Raw genomic sequence first — 27,218 nt, 5'->3', positions numbered from 1 at the left:
AAAGGAAGAATTAGCTTTGGGGATGACCAGTGAGATATACACTAAATATACTATATTCAGTGTCCACAGATATGCTAGTCTGTACCATTCTCTTTAGCTAACATTCCACTCCTTATCATTGCCAAAGAGACTGGCCTTTTGGCAATCTCAAAGTTCAATAAGTCGTTATCAATAAAACGTCACAGTATGGTGCAGAGTGTTCGATTTGCCTGCTGGGGGGCAAAGAGACTCCCAGCTCCGCTAAAACCATTGACAACTGCGTGCCGTTTTCAAGGGATTGTTAAATAGATTTGAACTATTTGGTTGTAATATCATCACCACTCGAAGAGCATAGACAGAACTACACGTTTCAGATTATTCCATGCAAAACAATTGCGCACATTTAGCTCTATCGGAGTTATACAGCGTGTGACTGCATGCTTTTCATGATCAGATAACATCAATTGATATGTGAGGGTAGCCTCAAGATATCTCTCAAAATTGGCCACAGTTAACTGGATATTTGAGTTATATAAAATAAAAGTGAATTATACCTGACACATAGGAGTGGTTTAGGTTATTCTCCATCCTTTGTGGGCTCTGCCCGTCAAGCAGTAGAAGGGTGCATTTGCCAATGTACTGTTAGCTAATTATGTTTACTTTGTAAGCTACTGTACCGGTAGAAACCTTGTACAGTTGGCTAAACATGTAGCATAGTGGTAAGTAGACCGAATGTACCTTTCTCCATTCAATGTAGGCCTACCTAGCGAAGTTACCTAACATCCCCTTTTCAACTGTTTTTAAGTGTTTAATCACAATTGCTGCCGACAGACATGATTGGTGGATCACGTCAAATTGGCTAGTTAACAAGCTAACGTTTGCGTGATAAACTAGATAGCTATATTTGCTTGTCATCTATAGTGTTGATGACAGTAGTTCGTCCGATTGACAACTTTACCAGGATGAGGATTTACCGATGTCAAGCTCTTTACAAAACCCTAATCTCTAATGAAGCAAGCAAATAATACATGTTTGCTTAGCTAGCTACATGCCAAATGGATAGGCTACCGTCACGTTTCTGAACTTGCATCGTCAATTGATGTTTACTGATCATGCAAAGCATGTGGTTACTTGCTGTATAACTCTGACGATAGAGCTAAAAGTGGAATGATCAGAAATGTTTAGTTTGGACTATGCTCTTCAAGAGGTGACGATATTAAAACCAAATAGTTAACATTAATTTAACAACCCCCTTGAAAACGGCACGTAATGTTAGTTGTCAATGCTTTTTTTTTTTGCGGAGCTTGGGGTCTCCTTGGGGTCTCCTTGCCCCCCAGCAGCCAAATGAAATGCTCTGCACCGTATTGTGACATTTTATAGGTTGTCATTTAACACATTTACAGCTAGAAATGTGTTCATGCGGGTTAACATCCACTGAAGTAGCCAGCAAGTTTACCAGATAACGTAGTTTCCTTGGTAACCAAACAAACCGACTTGCGTCATTACCGTGCTGATATTCTGTGCATTATAGGGAAGAATGCATGCTCTAAAATGCCCTTTATGACCATCAGAAACAAATATTCAACAATGCCATGGTATAATGAGAGTTATAAACTGGGTGGTTCGAGTGCTGAATGCTGATTGGCTGACAGCTATGTTATATCAGACCGTATACCACAGGTATGACAAAACAAGTATTTTTACTGCTCTAATTATGTTGGTGACCGATAGCAATAAGGCACCTTGGGGGTTGCGTCGTGCTTGGCTTTGTGACTAAGAATAGCCCTTAGCTGTGGTATATTGGCCATATACCACACCTGCCCTGTGCCTTGTTTCTTAAATATTGTTAGGCTGGTTATTTACTGATCATGAAAAGCATGCAGTTACTTGCTGTATAACTATGATGATGGAGCTAAATGTCCGCAATTGTTTTGCATAGAATAATCAGACGTGTGGTTCTGACTATGCTCTTCAAGTGCAGCCAAATCGAACGTATTGTGACGTTTTATAGGTCGTTAACAATAGAAAGTCACAATAAAGTGCAGAGTGTTCGATTTGGCTGCCGGAGGGGCAAGGAAGTTCTAAAATTAGAATTTATAACAAAGTCAAAAACAAACATTTAGCTGTTCGCTAGGCAAGTTGTATTTTGAGGCTTAAAACTAAGATGTTTTGTTTTAGAATTGAGATGTGAGCTAGTAACTTTTGAAAACTTTTGACAGACTGTTTCTTCTGGACAAACAAATTGCAATTGCTTAGCAACCAGATACCAACATGTGCTGTGGAGAGAAAAAACAGAGTTCCAATATTTGCATAATCGTTGTGATTGGAGGATAGCTGTGAGGGTGATCGAATCAGGATCAAATTTGAAGATGGCAGATAGGCCTCTCTCTTTGGCACAAGGCATGGACTCACCTCAGTGGATGGAGTATAGGGAGTGTATTATGTAAAGAGACTAGTACCGAGGCTACAGATATGCCACTGTAGACACAACACCTCTTTGTTTTTACTGTGGCCCGCTTCGTTCATAAACTTTTCCTCCATCACGGCATGCTGTGAGAGAGGTACTGCTGTATGAGACAGATCAGTAGCTATGGGTTATATATGCTTACTGTACTTGAGCTTGTGCTGTTGGTTGGCTGAGTGCTTGAGAACTTTCAAACGTTGCACTACCTGCCGCAACACTACCTGCTACAATGCATAGTGCCAAACTCTAAAGTTTGGTGGAGGAGGAATGGTCTGGGGCTGTTTTTCATGGTTCAGGCTACACCCCTGAGTTCCAGTGATGCAAAATCTTAACGCTACAGCATACAATAACATTCTAGACGATTCTGTGCTTCCAACTTTGTGGCAACAGTTTGGGAAAGGCCCTTTCCTGTTTCAGCTTGAGAATGCCCCCGTGCACAAAGTGAGCTCTGGTTTGTCAAGGATCGGTGTGGAAGAACTTGACTGGCCCTCACAGAACCATGACCTCAACTCCATCGAACACCTTTGGGATGAATTGGAGTGCCGACTGCGAGCCAGGCCTAATGCTCTTTTAGCTGAAGTCACGGTTTTGTCTCACCAGGGGTGATGGTCGGATGCACGTTTATCTTCGAAGGAATGAGCGTTATACCGAGGCCTGTACTCGGGATCGATTTGGAAGGTCCGTCATGATCTGGGGCAGTGTGTCACAGCATCATCGGACTGAGCTTGTTGTCATTGCAGGCAATCTCAATGCTGTGTGTTACAGGGAAGACATTCTCCTCCCTCATGTGGTACCCTTCCTGCATGACCCTCCAGCATGACAATGCCACCAGCCATACTGCTCGTTGTGTGTGTGATTTCCTGCAAGACAGGAATGTCAGTGTTCTGCCATGGCCAGCGAAGAGCCCGGATCTCAATCCCATTGAGCACGTCTGGGACCTGTTGCAGCAGAGGGTGAGAGCAGAGGGTGAGAGCAGAGGGTGAGAGCAGAGGGTGAGAGCAGAGGGTGAGAGCAGAGGGTGAGAGCAGAGGGTGAGAGCAGAGGGTGAGAGCAGGGGCCATTCCCCCAAGAAATGTCCAGGACACATTATTCAATTTCTGTTAGTCACATGTCTGTGGAACTTGTTCAGTTTATGTCTCAGTTGTTGAATCTTGTTATGTTCATACGAATATTTACACATGTTAAGTTTTTCTGAATATAAACGCAGTTGACAGTGAGAGGACGTTTCTTTTTTTTTGCTGAGTTTATAACATAACACTATTGTCCCTCTTTACAGCCTTTAATTTTGGTTGATAGGCATGAATGTACGGACACCCTTGGCAGATGGTCAGGTTGACATCAAGCCAGTGTATCATGTAGGACATAGTCTGAGCTGGGAAGTAGATGTGAGGAGCCATGCTGTTCTTTCACATCTTCATTGACTATTTCTACATTAGGCAGGCAGGCATCCCTTCTGATGTTCCTGAGGCCACAGCTGCAGCAGCAACAGTCTCAAGTTAAAGTGATGCCCTAATCCACCTTCCAGAAATAAAAATCATGAAACTCCTGTCAATTAGGTGAAAGCCTGCAGTGCCAGTCAAAAGTTTGGACACATCTACTCATTCAAGGGTTTTTCTTTATTTTTACTATTTTCTACATTGTAGAATAATAGTGAAGACATCAGAACTATGAAATAACACATATGGAATCATGTAGTAACCAAAAAAGTTTTAAACAAATCAAAATATATTTTAGATTCTTCAAAGTAGGCACCTTTTGCCTTTATGACAGCTTTGCACACTCTTGGCATTCTTTCAAACGGCTTCACCTGGAATGCTTTTCCCATATATTCTGAGCACTTGTTGGCTGCTTTTCCTTCACTCTGCAGTACAACTCATCCCAAACCATCTCAATTGGGTTGAGGTCGGGTGAGTGTGGAGGCCAGGTCATCTGATGCAGCACTCCATCACTCTCCTTCTTGGTCAAATAGCCCTTATACAGCCTGGAGGTGTGTTGGGTCATTGTCCTGTTGAAAAACAAATGACATTGAAACTAAGCGCAAACCCAGATGGGATGGCGTATTGCTGCAGAATGCTATGGTAGCCATGCTGTTTAAGTGTGCCTTGAATTCTAAAAAAATCAGTGTCACCAGCAAAGCAACCCCACACCATCACACCACCACCATCTAATGTCCATTGCTCGTGTTTCTTGGCCCAAGCAAGTCTTCTTATTATTGGTGTCCTTTAGTAGGGGTTTCTTTGCAGCAATTTGACCATGAAGGCCTGATTCACACAGTCTCCTCTGAACAGGTGATGTTGACATATGTCTGTACTTGAACTCTGTAAAGCATTTATTTGGCCTGCAATTTCTGAGGCTGGTAACTTTAATGAACTTATCCTCTGCATCAGAGGTAATTCTAGGTCTTACTTTCCTGTGGTGGTCCTCATGAGAGCCAGTTTCATCATAGCACTTGATGGTTTTTGCGACTGCACTTGAAGAAAACTTTGTTCCTGATTGACTGACCTTCATGTCTTAAAGTAATGATGGACTGTCGTTTCTCTTCGCTTATTTGAGCTGTTCTTCCCATAATATTTGTTATTTTATTTTATTTCACCTTTATTTAACCAGGTAGGCTAGTTGAGAACACCTTTATTTAACCAGGTAGGCTAGTTGAGAACACCTTTATTTAACCAGGTAGGCTAGTTGAGAACACCTTTATTTAACCAGGTAGGCTAGTTGAGAACACCTTTATTTAACCAGGTAGGCTAGTTGAGAACACCTTTATTTAACCAGGTAGGCTAGTTGAGAACAAGTTCTCATTTACAACTGCGACCTGGCCAAGATAAAGCATAGCAATGTGAACAGACAACACAGAGTTACACACGGAGTAAACAATTAACAAGTCAATAACACAGTAGGGAAAAAAAGAAAAAAAAAGGCATGAGGAGGTAGGCGAATAATTACAATTTTGGAGATTAACACTGGAGTGATAAATGATCAGATGGTCATGTACAGGTAGAGATACTGGAGTGCAAAAGGGCAGAAAAGTAAATAAATATAAACAGTATGGGGATGAGGTAGGTAAATTGGGTGAGCTATTTACCGATAGACTATGTACAGCTGCAGCGATCGGTTAGCTGCTCACATAGTTGGTGAGGGGGATAAAAGTCTCCAACTTCAGCGATTTTTGCAATTCGTTCCAGTCACAGGCAGCAGAGAACTGGAACGAAAGGCGGCCAAATTAGGTGCTACGGGTGGGTGTTGCCATCGTGACCAGTGAACTGAGATAAGGCGGAGCTTTACCTAGCATGGACTTGTAGATGACCTGGAGCCAGTGGGTCTGGAAACGAATATGTAGCGAGGCCCAGCCGACTAGAGCATACAGGTCGCAGTGGTGGGTGGTGTATGGACTTGGTCTTTCACCAAATAGGGCTATCTTCTGTATACCACCGCTACCTTGTCGCAACACATCTGATTGGCTCAAACAAATTAACTTTTAACAAGGCACATCTGTTCATTTAAATGCATTCCAGGTGACTACCTCATGAAGTTGGTTGAGAGAATGTCTTCACTATTATTCTACAATGTATAAAATAGTACAAATAAAGAAACACCTACTCATTCAGGGGTTTATCTAAACTTTTGACTGGTACTGTATGTTCTATCAGTGGGTAAAATCTACATTTTTGGTCCATCTGTGAAGTCAGGAAATCATGTTGAAACGGATGCATGGTTCTTGTTACTGGAGATGGGTGGGGGTGGAAACACACTAACACTTTTAAAACAATTACCTGCTTCCAGATCCCCAAATCAGCTGATAGATAGTATGGTCAAACTTGTCTAGAACACATTCATCCGTTTATATTGACATGACAAAGTATAGATTTCACTTAGATGTGCCCAATCTAAACTGTGTAGCAAATGTTTCAACTCCGTTTCTCCTTCAAGTATTATCTTGCAATGTGCCCTGTGTGTCTGTGGGAAATGTGGGAAAGGGCCCGTGTTGCTATAGCAATTTACTCTGCACTCGAGACGAACTGCAAGTTGAACTCGATGAGAGGCTCCTAAATTAATAGTGCCGTTTGTTTAGGTGCTTTTACAGCTAGCTAGCTACTTTACATACTGATATTGACTTTGGTGTTATTGTGTGTTGCTACGTTTGCTAGCTAGCCAGCTAGTCAGCCAGCACAGAGAAAGAGCTTTGTATTGTGGGTTTGGTAGTCGATTTGAGCTGCAACACATTTCCACATGTTGTTACCAACCTTGTTATAATGACAAAATGAAATAGTTGTTCACCCAAAATAGTGTTTGTTATTTAACACTGTTTACCACTGTTAATCATAGAAGTGAGTGGTTTGGTGTGGATTATCTATAAGTTTAGAGGTCACGTCGACCCCTTTTTGAGGCTCCTGAACCAAAGGGCACTCGACCTCTCTTCACAATGAGACGCACTTCTCTGACATAAGAGCATCAGTGCTGCTTTTAGAACCAATGTCCACTCCTGCATTAGTGTTTTTATAGTTAGAAGACCGATCGACATGCTGTACATGAACCTGTCTCAGAAGCGGTGTAACGTGTCTGTTAGAGACCGATAGAAGGACGGCTGGTTAGGCCTAGCTAGCATGAGTGGTCCTTTCTCAGTATGGGCGTCCTAAGCAAGTACAGTACTTGATAATCATGAGAGGCGGATTGAAGAGGGCAATTAAGTGTGTGTGTGTGTGTGTGTGTGTGTGTGAATGTGTGCACGTGTGTGTGGTTCTCGCCCACTTGTCATCGCCCGCACCACAAAACACTGAGGACAGGAAAGTGTTTGCTCGTTCGCAGAGGAGAGGGGGAGGGTGGATAAATAATGCATGCTCTCGCTTTCTCTCTCTGCTCCCTCGCTTTCTCTCTGCTCACTCGCTTTCTCCCTCTGCTCCCTCGCTTTCTCCCTCTGCACCCTCGCTTTCTCCCTCTGCTTGCTCCCTCGCTTTCTCCCTCTGCTTTCTCCCTCTGCTCCCTCGCTTTCTCTCTATGCTCCCTCGCTTTCTCTCTCTGCTCCCTCGCTTTCTCTCTCTGCTCCCTCGCTTTCTCTCTGCACCCTCGCTTTCTCCCTCTGCTTGCTCCCTCGCTTTCTCCCTCTGCTTTCTCCCTCTGCTCCCTCGCTTTCTCTCTCCGCTCCCTCGCTTTCTCTCTCTGCTCCCTCTGCTTTCTCCCTCTGCTTTCTCCCTCGCTTCTCCCTCGCTTTCTCTCTCTGCTCCCTCGCTTTCTCTCTCTGCTCCCTCGCTTTCTCTCTCTGCTCCCTCGCTTTCTCTCTCTGCTCCCTCGCTTTCTCTCTGCACCCTCGCTTTCTCCCTCTGCTTGCTCCCTCGCTTTCTCCCTCTGCTTTCTCCCTCTGCTCCCTCGCTTTCTCTCTCTGCTCCCTCGCTTTCTCTCTCTGCTCCCTCGCTTTCTCTCTGCACCCTCGCTTTCTCCCTCTGCTTGCTCCCTCGCTTTCTCCCTCTGCTTTCTCCCTCTGCTCCCTCGCTTTCTCTTCTGCTCCCTCGCTTTCTCTCTCTGCTCCCTCTGCTTTCTCCTCTGCTCCCCTCGCTTTCTCTCTCTGCTCCCTTGCTTTCTCCCTCTGCTCCCTTGCTTTCTCCCTCTGCTTTCTCCCTCTCTCTGCTCCCTTGCTTTCTCCCTCTGCTCCCTTGCTTTCTCCCTCTGCTTTCTCCTCTCTGCTCCCCTCTGCTTTCTCTCTCTGCTCCCTCGCTTTCTCTCTGCTCCCTCGCTTTCTCTCTCTGCTCCCTCGCTTTCTCTCTCTGCTCCCTCGCTTTCTCTCTCTGCTCCCTCGCTTTCTCTCTCTGCTCCCTTGCTTTCTCTCTCTGCTCCCTTGCTTTCTCTCTCTGCTCCCTCGCTTTCTCTCTCTGCTCCCTCGCTTTCTCTCTCTGCTCCCTCGCTTTCTCTCTCTGTTCCCTTGCTTGCTTTCTCTCTCTGTTCCCTTGCTTGCTTTCTCTCTCTGTTCCCTTGCTTGCTTTCTCTCTCTGTTCCCTTGCTTGCTTTCTCTCTCTGTTCCCTTGCTTGCTTTCTCTCTCTGTTCCCTTGCTTTCTCTCTCTGTTCCCTTGCTTGCTTTCTCTCTCTGCTCCCTCGCTTTCTCTCTCTGCTCCCTCGCTTTCTCCCTCTGCTCCCTTGCTTTCTCTCTCTGCTCCCTCGCTTTCTCTCTGCTCCCTCGCTTTCTCTCTGCTCCCTCGCTTTCTCTCTGCTCCCTCGCTTTCTCTCTCTGCTCCCTCGCTTTCTCTCTCTGCTCCCTCGCTTTCTCTCTCTGCTCCCTTGCTTTCTCTCTCTGCTCCCTCACTTTCTCTCTCTGCTCCCTCACTTTCTCTCTCTGCTCCCTCGCTTTCTCTCTCTGCTCCCTCGCTTGCTCCCTCGCTTTCTCCCTCTGCTCCCCCACCTTCCCTTATGGCTATAAAAAGGCTTTCTGCACGCAGGTCAATGAGACATGCCTGAGTTTGATCAATAACCAGCCATATTTTCATTAACACTAGAACCACTGGGCCTCTAAGGAACCCCCTTCAAGCTGATTAGTAGTCATTCTGGCTGCAACGTTCTAACAGTGGAATGAATACTTTTCATATATACTATCGCAAAAATAATAATTTGGTTGCGTTTATGAAGGTCTTGGGTAATTTTAGAATAGTTTTTTTATTTTTTATTATATTACAATATAATTTTCATTCGTTCATGTTACAAGGCTATATTTTAAATACAAAAACGCATAAAAAACACAAACTCAAGTGTTCAAAACATTTTATTTGTGGAATACCTTTTGTTACAACTATGAGACAGAAAGCATATGTGTTAGAGTACGGTAAAAGCTATAAAAGAAAAAAAAGTCTTTACAATTGTTTTTATTTTTTAAATACCCCCAATGGTCAAGATGCACAGTGAAATTATGAAAACATCAGCAGCCGAAAAATCATTATAAGCACCAAGTGGCCTTGATAAATAGTGAAATTCGGCACAAAAGCAATAATGGCATTATAATGAATAGGTCGATAGCATAGCAGTCAAAAATAGTCAATTATTTTCAGCTCGTGTTTATTTATTGCGTCTTCACTCAATGGCATCAGTTGGATTTCATTTAGCTGTTATCCCTTGTCCTAACAGTTGACTTAGCTGTTATCCCTTGTCCTAACAGTTGACTTAGCTGTTATCCCTTGTCCTGACAGTTGACTTAGCTGTTATCCCTTGTCCTGACAGTTGACTTTGCTGTTATCCCTTGTCCTGACAGTTGACTTAGCTGTTATCCCTTGTCCTGACAGTTGACTTAGCTGTTATCCCTTGTCCTAACAGTTGACTTAGCTGTTATCCCTTGTCCTGACAGTTGACTTAGCTGTTATCCCTTGTCCTGACAGTTGACTTAGCTGTTATCCCTTGTCCTAACAGTTGACTTAGCTGTTATCCCTTGTCCTGACAGTTGACTTAGCTGTTATCCCTTGTCCTGACAGTTGACTTAGCTGTTATCCCTTGTCCTGACAGTTGACTTAGCTGTTATCCCTTGTCCTGACAGTTGACTTAGCTGTTATCCCTTGTCCTGACAGTTGACTTAGCTGTTATCCCTTGTCCTAACAGTTGACTTAGCTGTTATCCCTTGTCCTAACAGTTGACTTAGCTGTTATCCCTTGTCCTAACAGTTGACTTAGCTGTTATCCCTTGTCCTAACAGTTGACTTAGCTGTTATCCCTTGTCCTAACAGTTGACTTAGCTGTTATCCCTTGTCCTAACAGTTGACTTAGCTGTTATCCCTTGTCCTAACAGTTGACTTAGCTGTTATCCCTTGTCCTAACAGTTGACACTGTTTTCATACCTTTCACTTGCTTGACACACTTTGGCATAACTTTGTTTGGTTGTAGTGCGTAATAGTCTCCAGTTCTCCCATCTTGTCATTCTGCAGCACCGTTGTGGACTACAACGCAGATGCCTTATTTGGCACAGAGGGAGAAGCTCCCGATTCACTTTGTTCATGGTGCCAGACAGATTTGTTTTCTTTGCAAGCAACTTATTCGCTAATGATGATGAAGTGAAGAAATTGTCCACTGTGACATTTGTCCCATTGCCAATGTCAGGTTCCACAAGCCTCATCACCAACTTCCCGACACTTGCTCACCTGCTGCCGATGTGGGAATTTTCCCAGATTTTGAAAGCCATTCAGTATGTGGTAATTACAGTTGAAGTCGGAAGTTAACATACACTTAGGTTGAAGTCATTAAAACTCGTTTTTCAACCACTCCACAAATGTCTTGTTAACAAACTATAGTTTTGGCAAGTTGGTTAGGACATCTACTTTGTGCATGACACAAGTAATTTTTCCAACAATTGGTTTACAGACAGATTATTTCACTTATAATTCACTGTATCACATTTCCAGTGGGTCAGAAGTTTACATACAATAAGTTGACTGTGCCTTTAAACAGCTTGGAAAATTCCAGAAAATGATGGCATGGCTTTAGAAGCTTCTGATAGGCTAATTGACATCATTTGAGTCCATTTGAGGTGTACCTGTGGATGTATTTCAAGGCCTACCTTCAAACTCAGTGCCTCTTTGCTTGACATCATGGGGAAATCGAAAATCAGCCAAGACCTCAGAAAAATAATTGTAGACTTCCTCAAGTCTGGTTCATCCTTGGGAGCAATTTCCAAATGCCTGAGGTACCACGTTCATCTGTACAAACAATAGTACGCAAGTATAAACACCATGGGACCACACAGCCGTCATATCGCTCAGGAAGGAGACGTGTACTGCCTCCTAGAGATGAATGTACTTTGGTGCGAAAAGTGCAAATCAATCCCAGAACAACAGCAAAGGACCTTGTGAAGATGCTGGAGGCAACAGGTACAAAAGTATCTATATCCACAGTAAAACAAGTCCTATATCGACATAATCTGAAAGGCCGCTCAGCAAGGAAGAAACCACTGCTCCAAAACCGCCATTAAAAAAAGCCAGACTACAGTTTGCAACTGCACATGGGAACAGAGATCGTACTTTTTGGAGAAATATCCTCTGGTCTGATGAAACAAAAATAGAACTGTTTGGCCATAATGATCATTGTTATGTTTGGAGGAAAAAGGGGAGGCTTGCAAGCCGAAGAACACCATCCCAACCTTGAAGCACGAGGGTGGCAGCATCATGGTGTGGGGGTGCTTTACTGCAGGAGGGACTGGTGCACTTCACAAAATAGATGGCATCATGAGGGAGGAAAATTATGTGGATATATTGAAGCAACATCTCAAGACATCAGTCAGGAAGTTAAAGCTTGGTCGCAAATGGGTCTTCCAAATGGAAAATGACCCCAAGCAAAGTCAATGTATTAAAGTGGCCATCACAAAGCCCTGACCTAAATCCTATAGAAAATTTGTGGGCAGAATTGAAAAAGCGTGTGCGAGCAAGGAGGCCTACAATCCTGACTCGGTTACACCAGCTCTGTCAGGAGGAATGAGCCCAAATTCACCCAACTTATTGTGGGAAGCTTGTGGAAGGCTACCTGAAACGTTTGACCCAAGTTAAACAATTTAAAGGCTATGCTACCAAATACTAATTGAGTGTATGTAAACTTCTGACCCACTGGGAATGTAATGATAGAAATCAAATCTGAAATAAATCATTCTCTCTACTATTATTCTTACATTTCACATTCTTAAAATAAAGTGTTGATCCTAACTGACTGACAGGGATTTTTTTACTAGGATAAAATGTCAGGAATTGTGAAAAACTGGGTTTAAATGTATTTGGCTGTGGTGTATGTAAACATCCGACTTCAACTGTACATAGTTATGCATCATTCCCCACCATACTTAAATTATTGAATCTGTTATGTGTATGTTTCGGTTCAGTTTTGAGGCAATTATCGAGGTGTTTATCAGCTGGGGCACTACACTTTCAACTGTAGTGAGAAGGAGTGAAGCAGGCCCTACTGTCTGAAGAAGGAGCGGAGCAGGCCCTACTGTCTGAAGAGAGGAGCAGGCCCTACTGTCTGAAGAAGGAGCGGAGCAGGCCCTACTGTCTGAAGAAGGAGCGGAGCAGGCCCTACTGTCTGAAGAAGGAGCGGAGCAGGCCCTACTGTCTGGAGAATGAGCGGAGCAGGCCCTACTGTCTGGAGAAGGAGAGGAGCAGGCCCTACTGTCTGAAGAAGGAGCGGAGCAGGCCCTACTGTAGGGAGAATGAGCGTAGCAGGCCCTACTGTCTGGAGAAGGAGAGGAGCAGGCCCTACTGTCTGGAGAATGAGCGGAGCAGGCCCTAATGTAGGGAGAATGAGCGTAGCAGGCCCTACTGTCTGAAGAAGGAGCGGAGCAGGCCCTACTGTCTGAAGAAGGAGCGGAGCAGGCCCTACTGTCCGAAGAAGGAGTGGAGCAGGACCTACTGTCTGAAGAAGGAACGGAGCAGGCCCTACTGTCCGAAGAAGGAGTGGAGCAGGACCTACTGTCTGAAGAAGGATCGGAGCAGGCCCTACTGTCTGGAGAAGGAGAGGAGCAGGCCCTACTGTCTGAAGAAGGAGCGGAGCAGGCCCTACTGTAGGCAGAAGGAGAGGAGCAGGCCCTACTGTAGGCAGAAGGAGAGGAGCAGGCCCTACTGTAGGCAGAAGGAGAGGAGCAGGCCCTACTGTAGGCAGAAGGAGAGGAGCAGGCCCTACTGTAGGCAGGAGAGGAGCAGGCCCTACTGTAGGCAGAAGGAGAGGAGCAGGCCCTACTGTAGGCAGAAGGAGAGGAGCAGGCCCTACTGTCTGAAGAAGGAGCGGAGCAGGCCCTACTGTAGGCAGAAGGAGAGGAGCAGGCCCTACTGTAGGCAGAAGGAGAGGAGCAGGCCCTACTGTAGGCAGAAGGAGAGGAGCAGGCCCTACTGTAGGCAGAAGGAGAGGAGCAGGCCCTACTGTAGGCAGAAGGAGAGGAGCAGGCCCTACTGTAGGCAGAAGGAGAGGAGCAGGCCCTACTGTAGGCAGAAGGAGAGGAGCATGCCCTACTGTAGGCAGAAGGAGCGGAGCAGGCCCTACTGTCTGGAGAAGGAGAGGAGCAGGCCCAACTGTCTGAAGAAGGAACGGAGCAGGCCCTACTGTCTGAAGAAGGAGCGGAGCAGGCCCAACTGTCTGAAGAAGGAACGGAGCAGGCCCTACTGTCTGAAGAAGGAGCGTAGCAGGCCCTACTGTCTGGAGAAGGAGAGGAGCAGGCCCTACTGTCTGAAGAAGGAGCGGAGCAGGCCCTACTGTAGGCAGAAGGAGAGGAGCAGGCCCTACTGTAGGCAGAAGGAGAGGAGCAGGCCCTACTGTAGGCAGAAGGAGAGGAGCATGCCCTACTGTAGGCAGAAGGAGCGGAGCAGGCCCTACTGTCTGGAGAAGGAGAGGAGCAGGCCCAACTGTCTGAAGAAGGAACGGAGCAGGCCCTACTGTGTGAAGAAGGAGCGGAGCAGGCCCAACTGTCTGGAGAAGGAGAGGAGCAGGCCCTACTGTCTGAAGAAGGAGCGGAGCAGGCCCTACTGTAGGCAGAAGGAGAGGAGCAGGCCCTACTGTAGGCAGAAGGAGAGGAGCAGGCCCTACTGTAGGCAGAAGGAGAGGAGCAGGCCCTACTGTAGGCAGAAGGAGAGGAGCAGGCCCTACTGTAGGCAGAAGGAGAGGAGCAGGCCCTACTGTAGGCAGAAGGAGAGGAGCAGGCCCTACTGTAGGCAGAAGGAGAGGAGCAGGCCCTACTGTAGGGAGAGGAGCAGGCCCTACTGTAGGCAGAAGGAGAGGAGCAGGCCCTACTGTAGGCAGAAGGAGAGGAGCAGGCCCTACTGTAGGCAGAAGGAGAGGAGCAGGCCCTACTGTAGGCAGAAGGAGAGGAGCAGGCCCTACTGTAGGCAGAAGGAGAGGAGCAGGCCCTACTGTAGGCAGAAGGAGAGGAGCAGGCCCTACTGTAGGCAGAAGGAGAGGAGCAGGCTCTGTCGGGAAAATGAGCGGATCGTGACCTACTGTCGAGAGGTGGAGGGGGAAACCATTTAAATGACATGCCCTCCTAAAACTAGTTATAACTCCAGTTATGTTTGTGATATTAAGATTCGGACAACGACAGTGTGTTATATAGATGTTTTTAAGAATAGTCAAGGATGGAGGGGGGCATGATTTAAAAAAATGGCAGAGAAATAAGATAATGAGCAGTGAAAATGACTGCTTTAGTGTTAATGCTGCCTCGCCACCCCCATGTTGCAGCAGTGTCTTCTTCGTCTGCTGTCATCCACTGGACCATCTACAGCAGGGCAACTAGATTCAGCCGCGGAACGATTGTTGTCGGAGCGGATGGTCGGGGGACCAGAACATAATTATAATCATTTGTACACTGCAAATTGACCACAACTCAAAAAGAGATTGTCATTTGAAAATGACAATCATTTCATACCTCGATTACAATTTATGTTATTCGTGGGAATATTTGGGGAACATATTTCCTTAATGAATCACATTTTTTGATGAATTCCAGGTAATTTGGTATTTTTACCAAAACCGACTTTGGTAAAACAAAGTTGTAAAACAGCCAATCAAAATCACTTGTGTGCCGCCTTTTTCTGACTAGGGCTGGGAATTACGATATTATTACGATACTTAGGTGCCGATTTAGATATGTATTGTGATTATCAGCATTCTATATGTATTGTGATTATCAGCATTCTATATGTATTGCGATTCTATATGTATTGTGATTATCAGCATTCTATATGTATTGTGATTATCAGCATTCTATATGTATTGCGATTCTATATGTATTGTGATTATCAGCATTCTATATGTATTGTGATTATCAGCATTCTATATGTATTGTGATTATCAGCATTCTATATGTATTGCGATTCTATATGTATTGTGATTATCAGCATTCTATATGTATTGCGATTCTATATGTATTGTGATTATCAGCATTCTATATGTATTGTGATTATCAGCATTCTATATGTATTGCGATTCTATATGTATTGTGATTATCAGCATTCTATATGTATTGTGATTATCAGCATTCTATATGTATTGCGATTCTATATGTATTGTGATTATCAGCATTCTATATGTATTGTGATTATCAGCATTCTATATGTATTGTGATTATCAGCATTCTATATGTATTGTGATTATCAGCATTCTATATGTATTGCGATTCGATGTTCCAAACATATTGCTCACCATATGTCTGCTGCAGAGGGACAAGAGAGAACCATGAGATTAGTCGTGGAAATAAAAGTTCTGAAAACGAATTTGTTCCCTATTTAAAAAGAAGATGGAGAACAAGCTGTGAAGGAAAAGTCCTGGAGTTGTGGTACAGGCAGCTAGCGCAACAATTATATTGCGACATTGTTGAAACGACACGATATATAGTCAAAAATAATGTAGCCCGATATGGAAATCTATCCATTTTTTTCTCCCCCATCACTATTGCCTACACCTGATCTCCAAGAAGCTGCTGTTATCTGCTGGACCATCTACAGTCAGCTGCCTGATGTATGTCAAAGGCACCTTTTGAGTAAGCATGTCCTTCAGCAGAGAGAGAGAGAGAGAGGGAGAGGGAGGGAGGCAGGGAGGGAGGCAGGGAGGGAGGGGGCAGGTGAGAGAGGGAGGGAAATAGAGAGAATAAGGGAGGTAAAGAGAGAGGGGGAGAGATCGAGGGAGGGAAAGAGAGATGGTGGGAGGGAGGGAAAGAGAGAGGGAGGCAGGGGGCAGGTGAGAGAGGGTGGGAAATAGAGAGAATTAGGGAGGTGGGGACAGATGGAGCGATGGAGGGAAAGAGAGAGAGAGAGAGAGAGGGCAGGAGGGAGGGAGGCAGGGGGCAGGTGAGAGAGGGTGGGAAATAGAGAGAATTAGGGAGGTGGGGACAGATGGAGCGATGGAGGGAAAGAGAGAGAGAGAGAGAGGGCAGGAGGGAGGGAGGCAGGGGGCAGGTGAGAGAGGGTGGGAAATAGAGAGAATATGGGAGGTAAAGAGAGGGGGAGAGGGAAAGAGAGAGAGACAGAGAGACAAAGAGCACACAGCTTTTGAACCATCCTCAATGTCTCACACTGCCTACAGGTCATACAGCTTCACTGCTACAACTCTTCCTTTCCCTCCATTACCAACGTCTCTCCTCACTGCCTACAGGTCATACAGCTTCACTGCTACAACTCTTCCTTTCCCTCCATTACCAACGTCTCTCCTCACTGCCTACAGGTCATACAGCTTCACTGCTACAACTCTTCCTTTCCCTCCATTACCAACGTCTCTCCTCACTGCCTACAGGTCATACAGCTTCACTGCTACAACTCTTCCTTTCCCTCCATTACCAACGTCTCTCCTCACTGCCTACAGGACATACAGCTTCACTGCTACAACTCTTCCTTTCCCTCCATTACCAACGTCTCTCCTCACTGCCTACAGGTCATACAGCTTCACTGCTACAACTCTTCCTTTCCCTCCATTACCAACGTCTCTCCTCACTGCCTACAGGTCATACAGCTTCACTGCTACAACTCTTCCTTTCCCTCCATTACCAACGTCTCTCCTCACTGCCTACAGGTCATACAGCTTCACTGCTACAACTCTTCCTTTCCCTCCATTACCAACGTCTCTCCTCACTGCCTACAGGACATACAGCTTCACTGCTACAACTCTTCCTTTCCCTCCATTACCAACGGCTCACTGAAATGACAGGCATGTCAACTGAAATGACATGACAAATCAACACAAAGTACACCTGTCTTGGCGTACTCTGCTTACTGTCACCTGGGTCCTAAGTCCAGGGTCAGCTGTACTTCACAGGTGTTACCGCTGCCTGGGATTTCATTTTATACTCTTGTTTCTACTACATTCTGGACTCTGACATTCTCAGGGGCTTGCTTTCTTCTGCAGGCTCTGGCTTTCACACACGTCTGTACTCGCACACGTCTGTACTCACACACGTCTGTACTCGCACACGTCTGTACTCACACACGTCTGTACTCGCACACATGCATCACTAGCATTTAGCTGCGTGTGTGTGCGTGTCTGTGTGTGTGCGTGTCTGTGTGTGCGCGTGTATGCGTGTGTGTGTGTGTGTATGCGTGCGTGTGAAGAAACCGTCTGTACTTGCTTGATGGTGTGTCAGGGGAGGGGAGGGACCAGAAGCGTAATCACACTCTGTAACAGCCATTGCTACATTCTGAGGGAATTGTTGGCAGCCGCTGAAATGCTTCCCGTCAGCTTGTCATTATTACAGTGTCCTCAGGCTGAACACACTATAATATACACACAGAGCTGTGCTTAAACCTGGTGTTAGCAGGTGGGCTGCAGCCTCTCTCCTCACACACATACTCTTAACACACTGCCAATGTGACACACACCATTACTAGTTATGATTTTCTCTGGGAGTTTTGTTCGTCACTCCCTTCACCCTATTGCGTCATCGGTCAGTGGTGTGTGAATGGTGGAAACAGGAATGAATTGGCTGGAGATTCAGTAGGATTGTTTTTGTAACAGGGTTTCGAGTCAGTCAGTTCTGGGAGAAAGAGAGATCATTCTCAGGCAGGGGAGGACAGAGCAGGGCAGGGCAGAGCAGGACAGGGCAGAGCAGGACAGGGCAGAGCAGAGCAGAGCAGAGCAGGGCAGGGCAGGGCAGGGCAGGGCAGGGCAGGGCAGGGCAGGGCAGGGCAGGGCAGGGCAGGGCAGGGCAGGGCAGGGCAGGGCAGGGCAGGGCAGGGCAGGGCAGGGCAGGGCAGGGCAGGACAGGACAGGACAGGGCAGAGCAGAGCAGGACAGAAGGGCAGGACAGCACAGCAGAGTAGAGTAGAGTAGGACAGCCTAATAGACTGTTAGATGTTGTCGTGACTTGGAAACGTGGCTGCAGGTGAGCAGGGGAACTCACAGTTGACTGGTTATTCCTTCCAGATGTTGCTTTGTACCAATGGCCCATCCTTGTTGTTGAGGTCCGTTGAAGCCACGCTTGACTCTCAGGACAGACCCATGGTGTCCCTGATCCTAGGTCAGGAGTGGTGTTAAAATATCCTCTGGCCATAGGTCATTTGTGTTGTCTCTCATGCTGGAAATGTTTTCTTTACACCTCTTTCCTTAACTAGCACGCCTTTCATATTATGATAGAGGTAAGAGAAGTCTCTGTCATTCAGCAGTTGGTTACGATCTGTTCACAGTTTCTGCATCTCTTGTGAATATGATTTATCATATCCCTCAAGCTTGAGACTCCCACCACCTCAGATGCACCATTCATGTCTATTTGAGTTTGAAACTGCGCACTGTTATTTTCATTTTTTTTAATGTGCACGGATATACGCTAAATCAGCTGTCCTGTTTGGGATTCAGCAGCAGGAGTGAAGTGCATGGACCGTTGTCTTATTGGTTGGAATGCAAGAGTCTGAGCATGCTATGAATGCAGCCAAAGAACGTTATGGTGAACTGATCGATATGGTGTCTTATACACTGCGTGCTGACAACAAAATCACACAAAAATTATCAATGGAAGTCAAATTTATCAACCCATGGCTAATTGCCTATAATTTCTACCTGTTGTCTATTCCAGTTGCACAACAGCATGTGACATTTATTGTCAATCAGTATTGCTTCCTAAGTGGACAGTTTTATTTCACAGAAGTGTGATTGACTTGGAGTTACATTGTGTTGTTTAAGTGTTCCCTTTATTTATTTTTTTGAGCAGTGTATCAATATGGGGTGGGAGAATGGTGGCTAACCACACACACACACACACACACACACACACACACACACACACACACACACACACACACACACACACACACACACACACACACACACACACAGTTATAGGTTACTTAAATATAATAACCATTTTGAACAGAAGCAACCCACTGCCTGCTGTTTGCAGTATAGCTTAGTCAGTACAAGGATAACTGTTCTCAGTAGCTTGCAAACATCAATATTGATACTCCGGTTGAAGACAAAAGAATGTGTCACACAGATGATAAATGTTATGCCTCTCAGCCCGGTCCTAGCCTACAGGGACAGCTGGACCATAAAAATGACATTGTTTTCATTTTTACGAGTGCATGTGTTATGATTGATCACTTGAGAGAATGGCAACGTAAACATGACCTTGAACACTGATGACAGCTAGAGGTGCAGGGTGTTGCTGCGGTTAGGTCTGGACTGCAGGCTTTAGGCCCAGGCTATATATCCTGCCCTGTATGCTGCCCTCTTTCACTTTGTTTCCCTCTTCACTCATTTCCACTCCCTCCTTCCTGTTCCTCCTTTGCCCTCATTAATCAGTCTATTCTTTCTTCCCTTCCTGTTGTGGCTGTATGCATGCAGGCCATTATGTGTACAACCTATGGGGAAAGATAAACATTCTCTGACATTAAAGGGGCTACTTTCTCTGCTTTTCAACTAAACCATTAGAGGACCAATAGTGGCCCTCATTGAAGCAGGCAAGCAGCCAGGGATGTAGTGTATTTGAGTTTTAAAAACGCTTCAAAAGTTTGTAATTTCTGCTTTTGAAATTTCAGACTTGATTTGTCGTAAAGAAAAATGTATCAACCCCTACAAAAATGTCCATGAATTATAATCCATATAATAATTCACATTCCCTGTTGCTGCAGAAATGTTTTCCTGCCGTAGCAAATTGATTTAAATGAAGAGCCGACATCTGGACCTGTAACAGTATGTAGACACAGAATGGTCATGGTCCGTCAGCACGGCGACCAGAACACCTCTTAATCAGTCTGTCATCATCATCCTGCCTTTGGAGTTCTCTTCCTTGATGGTATCCTGGAGTTCTCTTCCTTGATGGTATCCTGGAGTTCTCTTCCTTGATGGTATCCTGGAGTTCTCTTCCTTGATGGTATCCTGTAGTTCTCTTCCTTGATGGTATCCTGGAGTTCTCTTCCTTGATGGTATCCTGGAGTTCTCTTCCTTGATGGTATCCTGGAGTTCTCTTCCTTGATGGTATCCTGGAGTTCTCTTCCTTGATGGTATCCTGTAGTTCTCTTCCTTGATGGTATCCTGGAGTTCTCTTCCTTGATGGTATCCTGGAGTTCTCTTCCTTGATGGTATCCTGGAGTTCTCTTCCTTGATGGTATCCTGGAGTTCTCTTCCTTGATGGTATCCTGGAGTTCTCTTCCTTGATGGTATCCTGGAGTTCTCTTCCTTGATGGTATCCTGGAGTTCTCTTCCTTGATGGTATCCTGGAGTTCTCTTCCTTGATGGTATCCTGGAGTTCTCTTCCTTGATGGTATCCTGGAGTTCTCTTCCTTGATGGTATCCTGGAGTTCTCTTCCTTGATGGTATCCTGGAGTTCTCTTCCTTGATGGTATCCTGGAGTTCTCTTCCTTGATGGTATCCTGGAGTTCTCTTCCTTGATGGTATCCTGGAGTTCTCTTCCTTGATGGTATCCTGGAGTTCTCTTCCTTGATGGTATCCCGGAGTTCTCTTCCTTGATGGTATCCCGTAGTTCTCTTCCTTGATGGTATCCCGTAGTTCTCTTCCTTGATGGTATCCCGTAGTTCTCTTCCTTGATGGTATCCCGTAGTTCTCTTCCTTGATGGTATCCCGTAGTTCTCTTCCTTGATGGTATCCTGGAGTTCTCTTCCTTGATGGTATCCTGGAGTTCTCTTCCTTGATGGTATCCTGGAGTTCTCTTCCTTGATGGTATCCCGGAGTTCTCTTCCTTGATGGTATCCCGGAGTTCTCTTCCTTGATGGTATCCCGGAGTTCTCTTCCTTGATGGTATCCCGTAGTTCTCTTCCTTGATGGTATCCCGTAGTTCTCTTCCTTGATGGTTTCCCGTAGTTCTCTTCCTTGATGGTATCCTGTAGTTCTCTTCCTTGATGGTATCCTGTAGTTCTCTTCCTTGATGGTATCCTGTAGTTCTCTTCCTTGATCGTATCCCGTAGTTCTCTTCCTTGATGGTATCCTGTAGTTCTCTTCCTTGATGGTATCCCGTAGTTCTCTTCCTTGATGGTATCCCGTAGTTCTCTTCCTTGATGGTATCCCGTAGTTCTCTTCCTTGATGGTATCCCGTAGTTCTCTTCCTTGATGGTATCCCGTAGTTCTCTTCCTTGATGGTATCCCGTAGTTCTCTTCCTTGATGGTATCCCGTAGTTCTCTTCCTTGATGGTATCCCGTAGTTCTCTTCCTTGATGGTATCCCGTAGTTCTCTTCCTTGATGGTATCCCGTAGTTCTCTTCCTTGATGGTATCCCGTAGTTCTCTTCCTTGATGGTATCCCGTAGTTCTCTTCCTTGATGGTATCCCGTAGTTCTCTTCCTTGATGGTATCCCGTAGTTCTCTTCCTTGATGGTATCCCGTAGTTCTCTTCCTTGATGGTATCCCGTAGTTCTCTTCCTTGATGGTATCCCGTAGTTATCTTCCTTGATGGTATCCCGTAGTTATCTTCCTTGATGGTATCCCGTAGTTATCTTCCTTGATGGTATCCCGTAGTTATCTTCCTTGATGGTATCCCGTAGTTATCTTCCTTGATGGTATCCCGTAGTTATCTTCCTTGATGGTATCCCGTAGTTATCTTCCTTGATGCTATCCCGTAGTTATCTTCCTTGATGGTATCCCGTAGTTCTCTTCCTTGATGCTATCCCGTAGTTCTCTTCCTTGATGCTATCCCGTAGTTCTCTTCCTTGATGCTATCCCGTAGTTCTCTTCCTTGATGCTATCCCGTAGTTCTCTTCCTTGATGCTATCCCGTAGTTCTCTTCCTTGATGGTATCCCGTAGTTCTCTTCCTTGATGGTATCCCGTAGTTCTCTTCCTTGATGGTATCCCGTAGTTCTCTTCCTTGATGGTATCCCGTAGTTCTCTTCCTTGATGGTATCCCGTAGTTCTCTTCCTTGATGGTATCCCGTAGTTCTCTTCCTTGATGGTATCCCGTAGTTCTCTTCCTTGATGGTATCCCGTAGTTCTCTTCCTTGATGGTATCCCGTAGTTCTCTTCCTTGATGGTATCCCGTAGTTCTCTTCCTTGATGGTATCCCGTAGTTCTCTTCCTTGATGGTATCCCGTAGTTCTCTTCCTTGATGGTATCCCGTAGTTCTCTTCCTTGATGGTATCCCGTAGTTCTCTTCCTTGATGGTATCCCGTAGTTCTCTTCCTTGATGGTATCCCGTAGTTCTCTTCCTTGATGCTATCCCGTAGTTCTCTTCCTTGATGCTATCCCGTAGTTCTCTTCCTTGATGCTATCCCGTAGTTCTCTTCCTTGATGGTATCCCGTAGTTCTCTTCCTTGATGGTATCCCGTAGTTCTCTTCCTTGATGGTATCGAGGCAAAGGTCTGTTTTTATTACTGTCTGGAGCTTTGATGGACATGCTGGACATGATGGGTGTACCCATAAAACATGATCTATAGTTCGAGCAGAGCATATGCCTTTACATGGCTCCAGTGCAGATCAGAGCCGTACCTACAGTATACAGTACCCGTTTTGGACACACCTACTCATTCAAGGGTTTTTATTTATTTTTTACTATTTTCTATTTTCTACATTGTAGAATAATAGTGACGACATCATAAATATTAAATAACACATATGGAATCATGTAGTAACCAAAAAAGTGTTAAACAAATCAAAATATATTTTATATTTGAGATTCTTCAAAGAAGCCACCTTTTGCCTTTATGACAGCTTTGCACACTCTTGGCATTCCTTTTAACCAGCTTCACCTGGAATGCTTTTCCAACAGTCTTGAAGGAGTTCCCACATATGCTGAGCACTTGTTGGCTGCTTTTCCTTCACTCTGCGGTCCAACTACCTATCTCAATTGGGTTGAGGTCGGGTGATTGTGGAGGCCAGGTCATCTGATGCAGCAATCCATCACTCTACTAACTTGGTCAAATAGCCCTTACACAGCCTGGAGGTGTGTTGGGTCATTGTCCAGTTGAAAACAAATGATAGTCCCACGAAGTGAAAACCAGATGGGATGGCATATCACTGCAGAATACTGTGGTAGCCATGCTGGTTAAGTGTGCCTTGAATTCTAAATAAATCATAGACAGTGTCACCAGCAAAGCACCATCACACCACCTCCATGCTTCACGGTGGGAACCACACATGCAGAGATAATCTGTTCACCTACTCTACATCTCACAAAGACACAGTGTTTGGAACCAAAAATCTCAAATTTGGTCTCATCAGACCAAAGGACAAATTTCCACCAGTCTAATGTCCATTGCTCGTGTTTCTTGGCCCAAGCAAGTGTCTTCTTCTAATTTGTGTCCTTTAGTAGTGGTTTCTTTGCAGCAATTCGACCACGAAGGCCTGATTCACACAGTCTCCTCTCAACAGTTGATGTTGAGATGTGTCTGTTACTTGAACTCTGAAGCATTTATTTGGCCTGCAATTTCTGAGGCTGGTAACTCTAATGAACTTAGGTAACTCTGGGTCTTTCTTTCCTGTGGTGGTCCTCATGAGAACCAGTTTCATCATAGCACTTAACGGTTTTTGCGACTGCTCTTGAAGAAACTTAAAAAGTTCTTGAAATGTTCTGTAAAGTAATGATGGACTGTCATTTCTCTTTGCTTATTGGAACTGTTCTTGCCATAATAAGGACTTGGTCTTTTACCAAATAGGGCCATCTTCTATATACCACCCCTACCTTGTCACAACATAACTGATAGGCTCAAACGCATTAAGGAGGAAAGAAATTCCACAAATGAACTTTTAACAGGGCACACCTTGGTGATTCCATATGTGTTATTTCATAGTTTTGATGTCTTCACTATTATTTTACAATGTAGAAATTGTAAAAATAAAGAACAAACATAAATCCCATTTAATGCTTGGTCTCTGTGTAACAAACAGTGAGTTTGATGTGTGTTTCTCTCTCTTCTCTACAGGACCCGGGGCCCATGCCGCCCTCCCCCATCCTGGGACAGAAGCCTTTGCAGTTAATTGAGATCAAAGCCAGGGGGCGCTTCGGCTGCGTGTGGAAGGCTCAGTTGCTCAACGATTACGTGGCTGTCAAAATATTCCCCATTCAGGTACAGTAATGTAACCACTAACTACCACTAGTAGCAGGACAGAGGGCTGTGTGGAGGCTTTCAATGCTTCTTTGGAAGAGAGAAGAGGGCGTCATCAGTCTTAAAGCTCCAGGCACTAGGTAAATCCTTCTGGGCTGACCAGCCCCCTACTTTAGAGGCCAATCACTAAGCCCACAGTGGCCTTGATTGACTGCTGAGCACCAACTGACATTACAGAACATACATTATTATTCTATTTTTAAATAACATTTAAAAACATGTTTTTAACATGTCTAATATGAATCCAAAACCCATTCTCAGTTGATATTGTACATCTTGAATAGTTTTCTGTGTGTTTGGCATCCTCAGGACAAGCAGTCATGGCAGAACGAGTATGAGATCTACAACCTGAGCGGGATGAGGCATGAGAACCTGCTCCACTTCCTGGGAGCAGAGAAGAGGGGTAACAACATGGACATAGAGCTGTGGCTGATCACAGCCTACCATGAGAAGGTACAGCCCCCCCCCCTGCTGGTCAGAGGATCACAGCACAAACAAAGCAAATTAAATCACAACTCATTCAACGTTGTCTTGCTAGAATTTAAAATGTATCCCAAGACATCAACCGTCTTTGTGAAAATGCAAGTCTATGTAGCAACACTGGTCCAGTATTTATTAACAGGACTAACTTAGAGCTGTTTCTTCCTATTTTTCAGAAAACACTAGAACTGTCTTTATCTGTGTTGAATATATCTGCCCTCTAGTGGTTAGAGGTAGAACCATCAGCTGGCATTACGTCAGATGGTATGGTGGCATGTTGATTTCAAGGTGAGCCACATTTGCTAGGTGCTGTTATATTAACTGGTTGTCTGCCTCCATCTCCAGGGCTCGTTGACAGACTATCTGAAGGCCAACGTGTTGTCGTGGAGCGAGCTGTGCCACATAGCCCAGACCACGGCTCGAGGCCTGGCCTACCTCCATGAAGACATCCCTGGTCTGAAGGACGGACACAAGCCAGCCATTGCCCACAGGTCAGCTCCCTGCTCTCCCATCCTCCCTGGTCTCCTATCTCTATGTTTGTGTTCCTCTATCATTACACTGCCATTAAAGACCTGTTCTATGATGTTGTTTTCAATCCACTGCCTTCTTTCACTTACCCCACCCCCCCAAAAAAATCTATCTCTGTTTCCAGAAATACACAACATTCATTCTGTTAAATTATGGGTATCTTTCCTCTCCCACACTGTCTCTCATTGGTGTGTTTCTGTTCTGCTGTGATCCACAGGGACATCAAGAGTAAGAATATCCTTCTGAAGTCCAACCTGACGGCTTGCATCGCTGACTTTGGCCTGGCCCAGAGGTTTGAGGCTGGGAAATCCGCTGGGGACACGCATGGACAGGTGAGTGATGGGAGGAATGGTTGTGGAAGTGGTAGTCCAGACTCCATGGTGTTCTAAATGACTGTAAAAACGTCAGCATACCTCAACGTTCATGTTACAAAGACAAAAACATCAACTTTGTTAATCTGTTCAGCACTGGCGGAACTCTGTATTCCCTGATATCAGATTGACACAATTGCATGTAAATTGTCCAAAACAGGCAGGACCACCGATTGAGACTGATCTCTAACCTGTGTGTGTGTGTGCGTCTGTTCATTGCAGGTGGGCACCCGGAGGTACATGGCCCCTGAGGTGCTGGAGGGGGCCATCAACTTCCAGCGGGACTCGTTCCTGAGGATAGACATGTATGCCCTGGGACTGGTGCTATGGGAACTGGCCGCACGCTGCAAGGCTGCTGATGGTAAGAACACACTCCATGGAAGGACCATAGAGTCGGAGTGGCCCACGCAGAGTAGGAGTGGCCAACTCTCTTCCAGTCTTCCTTGCATATTCTCTGGAGAGTTACCCTACTGCAGGATTTTGTTCCAGCTTTACTCGGAACCTTGATTAGCTAAATCAGGTGTAGGGCTGGAGCAGAAGCCAGCATACACAGTATCTCTCCAGGGGGGGGGGGTGTCCTTTCCTGCACTACCATAGTCCTGGTGTCTAATCAGGGAATTCTGTCTGGATTCTGTCTGTCTGGTTCCATGGAGCCGTATTGACCTGGTCTAACCCGGGTTGTTGTGTCGGGGGTCAGCATGTGGAATGCCCTGCATGACATCTGGTTATCACTGGAGGTCAACTCTGGGTTAGAGCCTGGTCAGAGCAACTCACTGCCGCGGCCCCGAGGGAGACCTCCACTGGTCAAGAGTTGTTTGACAACACAAAGCATCAGCTCTGAATACCTTAGGGGGAAAAAACTCAAGAGATCACTGATTGTGTTTAGAACACTGTTTAATTTTCTTTATTAGCTGAAAGTAATGACTGGTATATTGATTGCATTTTGTGAATGTTTTTTTCTTTGTTGGAATAGATCACTGTGGTGTTGAGGTAACGGTCTGCTGTGTGTTATTTCAGGCCCAGTGGATGAGTACATGCTGCCGTTTGAGGAGGAGATTGGCCAGCACCCATCTCTGGAAGACATGCAGGATGTTGTAGTCCACAAAAAGCTGAGGCCCATGCTCAGGGAGTGCTGGCAGAAACACACTGTGAGTAGAACCTATACACCATGTATCTTAACCAATCAACCATCGTGAGAAGGGGGGGAAGGGCTACTGAAGGGGTAGTACCGTGACTACTACAAACGACCAAAACCCATTGTCATGCAACAGTAAGGAGATGTAGGACAGTACCTTCAGAAAGGATCCACACCCCTTTGTTTTGTTACAAAGTGGGATTAAAATGTATTTAATTGTAAAAATAATAATAATAATAATAAAAAATGTTTATTGTCAACGATCTACACAGTACTCTTAACAAAGTGGAAGAAAAATTCCA

General features: G+C 45.3%; 1 protein-coding gene across 1 annotated transcript in view; it reads left to right on the top strand.

The window, feature by feature from the left end:
• Positions 1 to 27,218, top strand: part of LOC118386387 (activin receptor type-2A-like) — a 67,975-nt gene that overhangs the window by 35,859 nt on the left and 4,898 nt on the right. The window contains exons 5-10 of the mRNA XM_035774113.2: positions 24,220 to 24,363; positions 24,712 to 24,855; positions 25,228 to 25,373; positions 25,628 to 25,742; positions 26,004 to 26,142; positions 26,799 to 26,929. Of these exons, the coding sequence (XP_035630006.1) occupies positions 24,220 to 24,363; positions 24,712 to 24,855; positions 25,228 to 25,373; positions 25,628 to 25,742; positions 26,004 to 26,142; positions 26,799 to 26,929 (819 nt within the window). The remainder of the gene's footprint in view (positions 1 to 24,219; positions 24,364 to 24,711; positions 24,856 to 25,227; positions 25,374 to 25,627; positions 25,743 to 26,003; positions 26,143 to 26,798; positions 26,930 to 27,218) is intronic.

Source organism: Oncorhynchus keta, chromosome 7 (genome assembly GCF_023373465.1).
Source record: "Oncorhynchus keta strain PuntledgeMale-10-30-2019 chromosome 7, Oket_V2, whole genome shotgun sequence".
NCBI classification, from domain to species: Eukaryota; Metazoa; Chordata; class Actinopteri; order Salmoniformes; family Salmonidae; genus Oncorhynchus; species Oncorhynchus keta.
The sequence above is the reverse complement of the archived record's forward strand: the minus strand, read 5'-3'. Positions and strand labels throughout refer to the sequence as shown.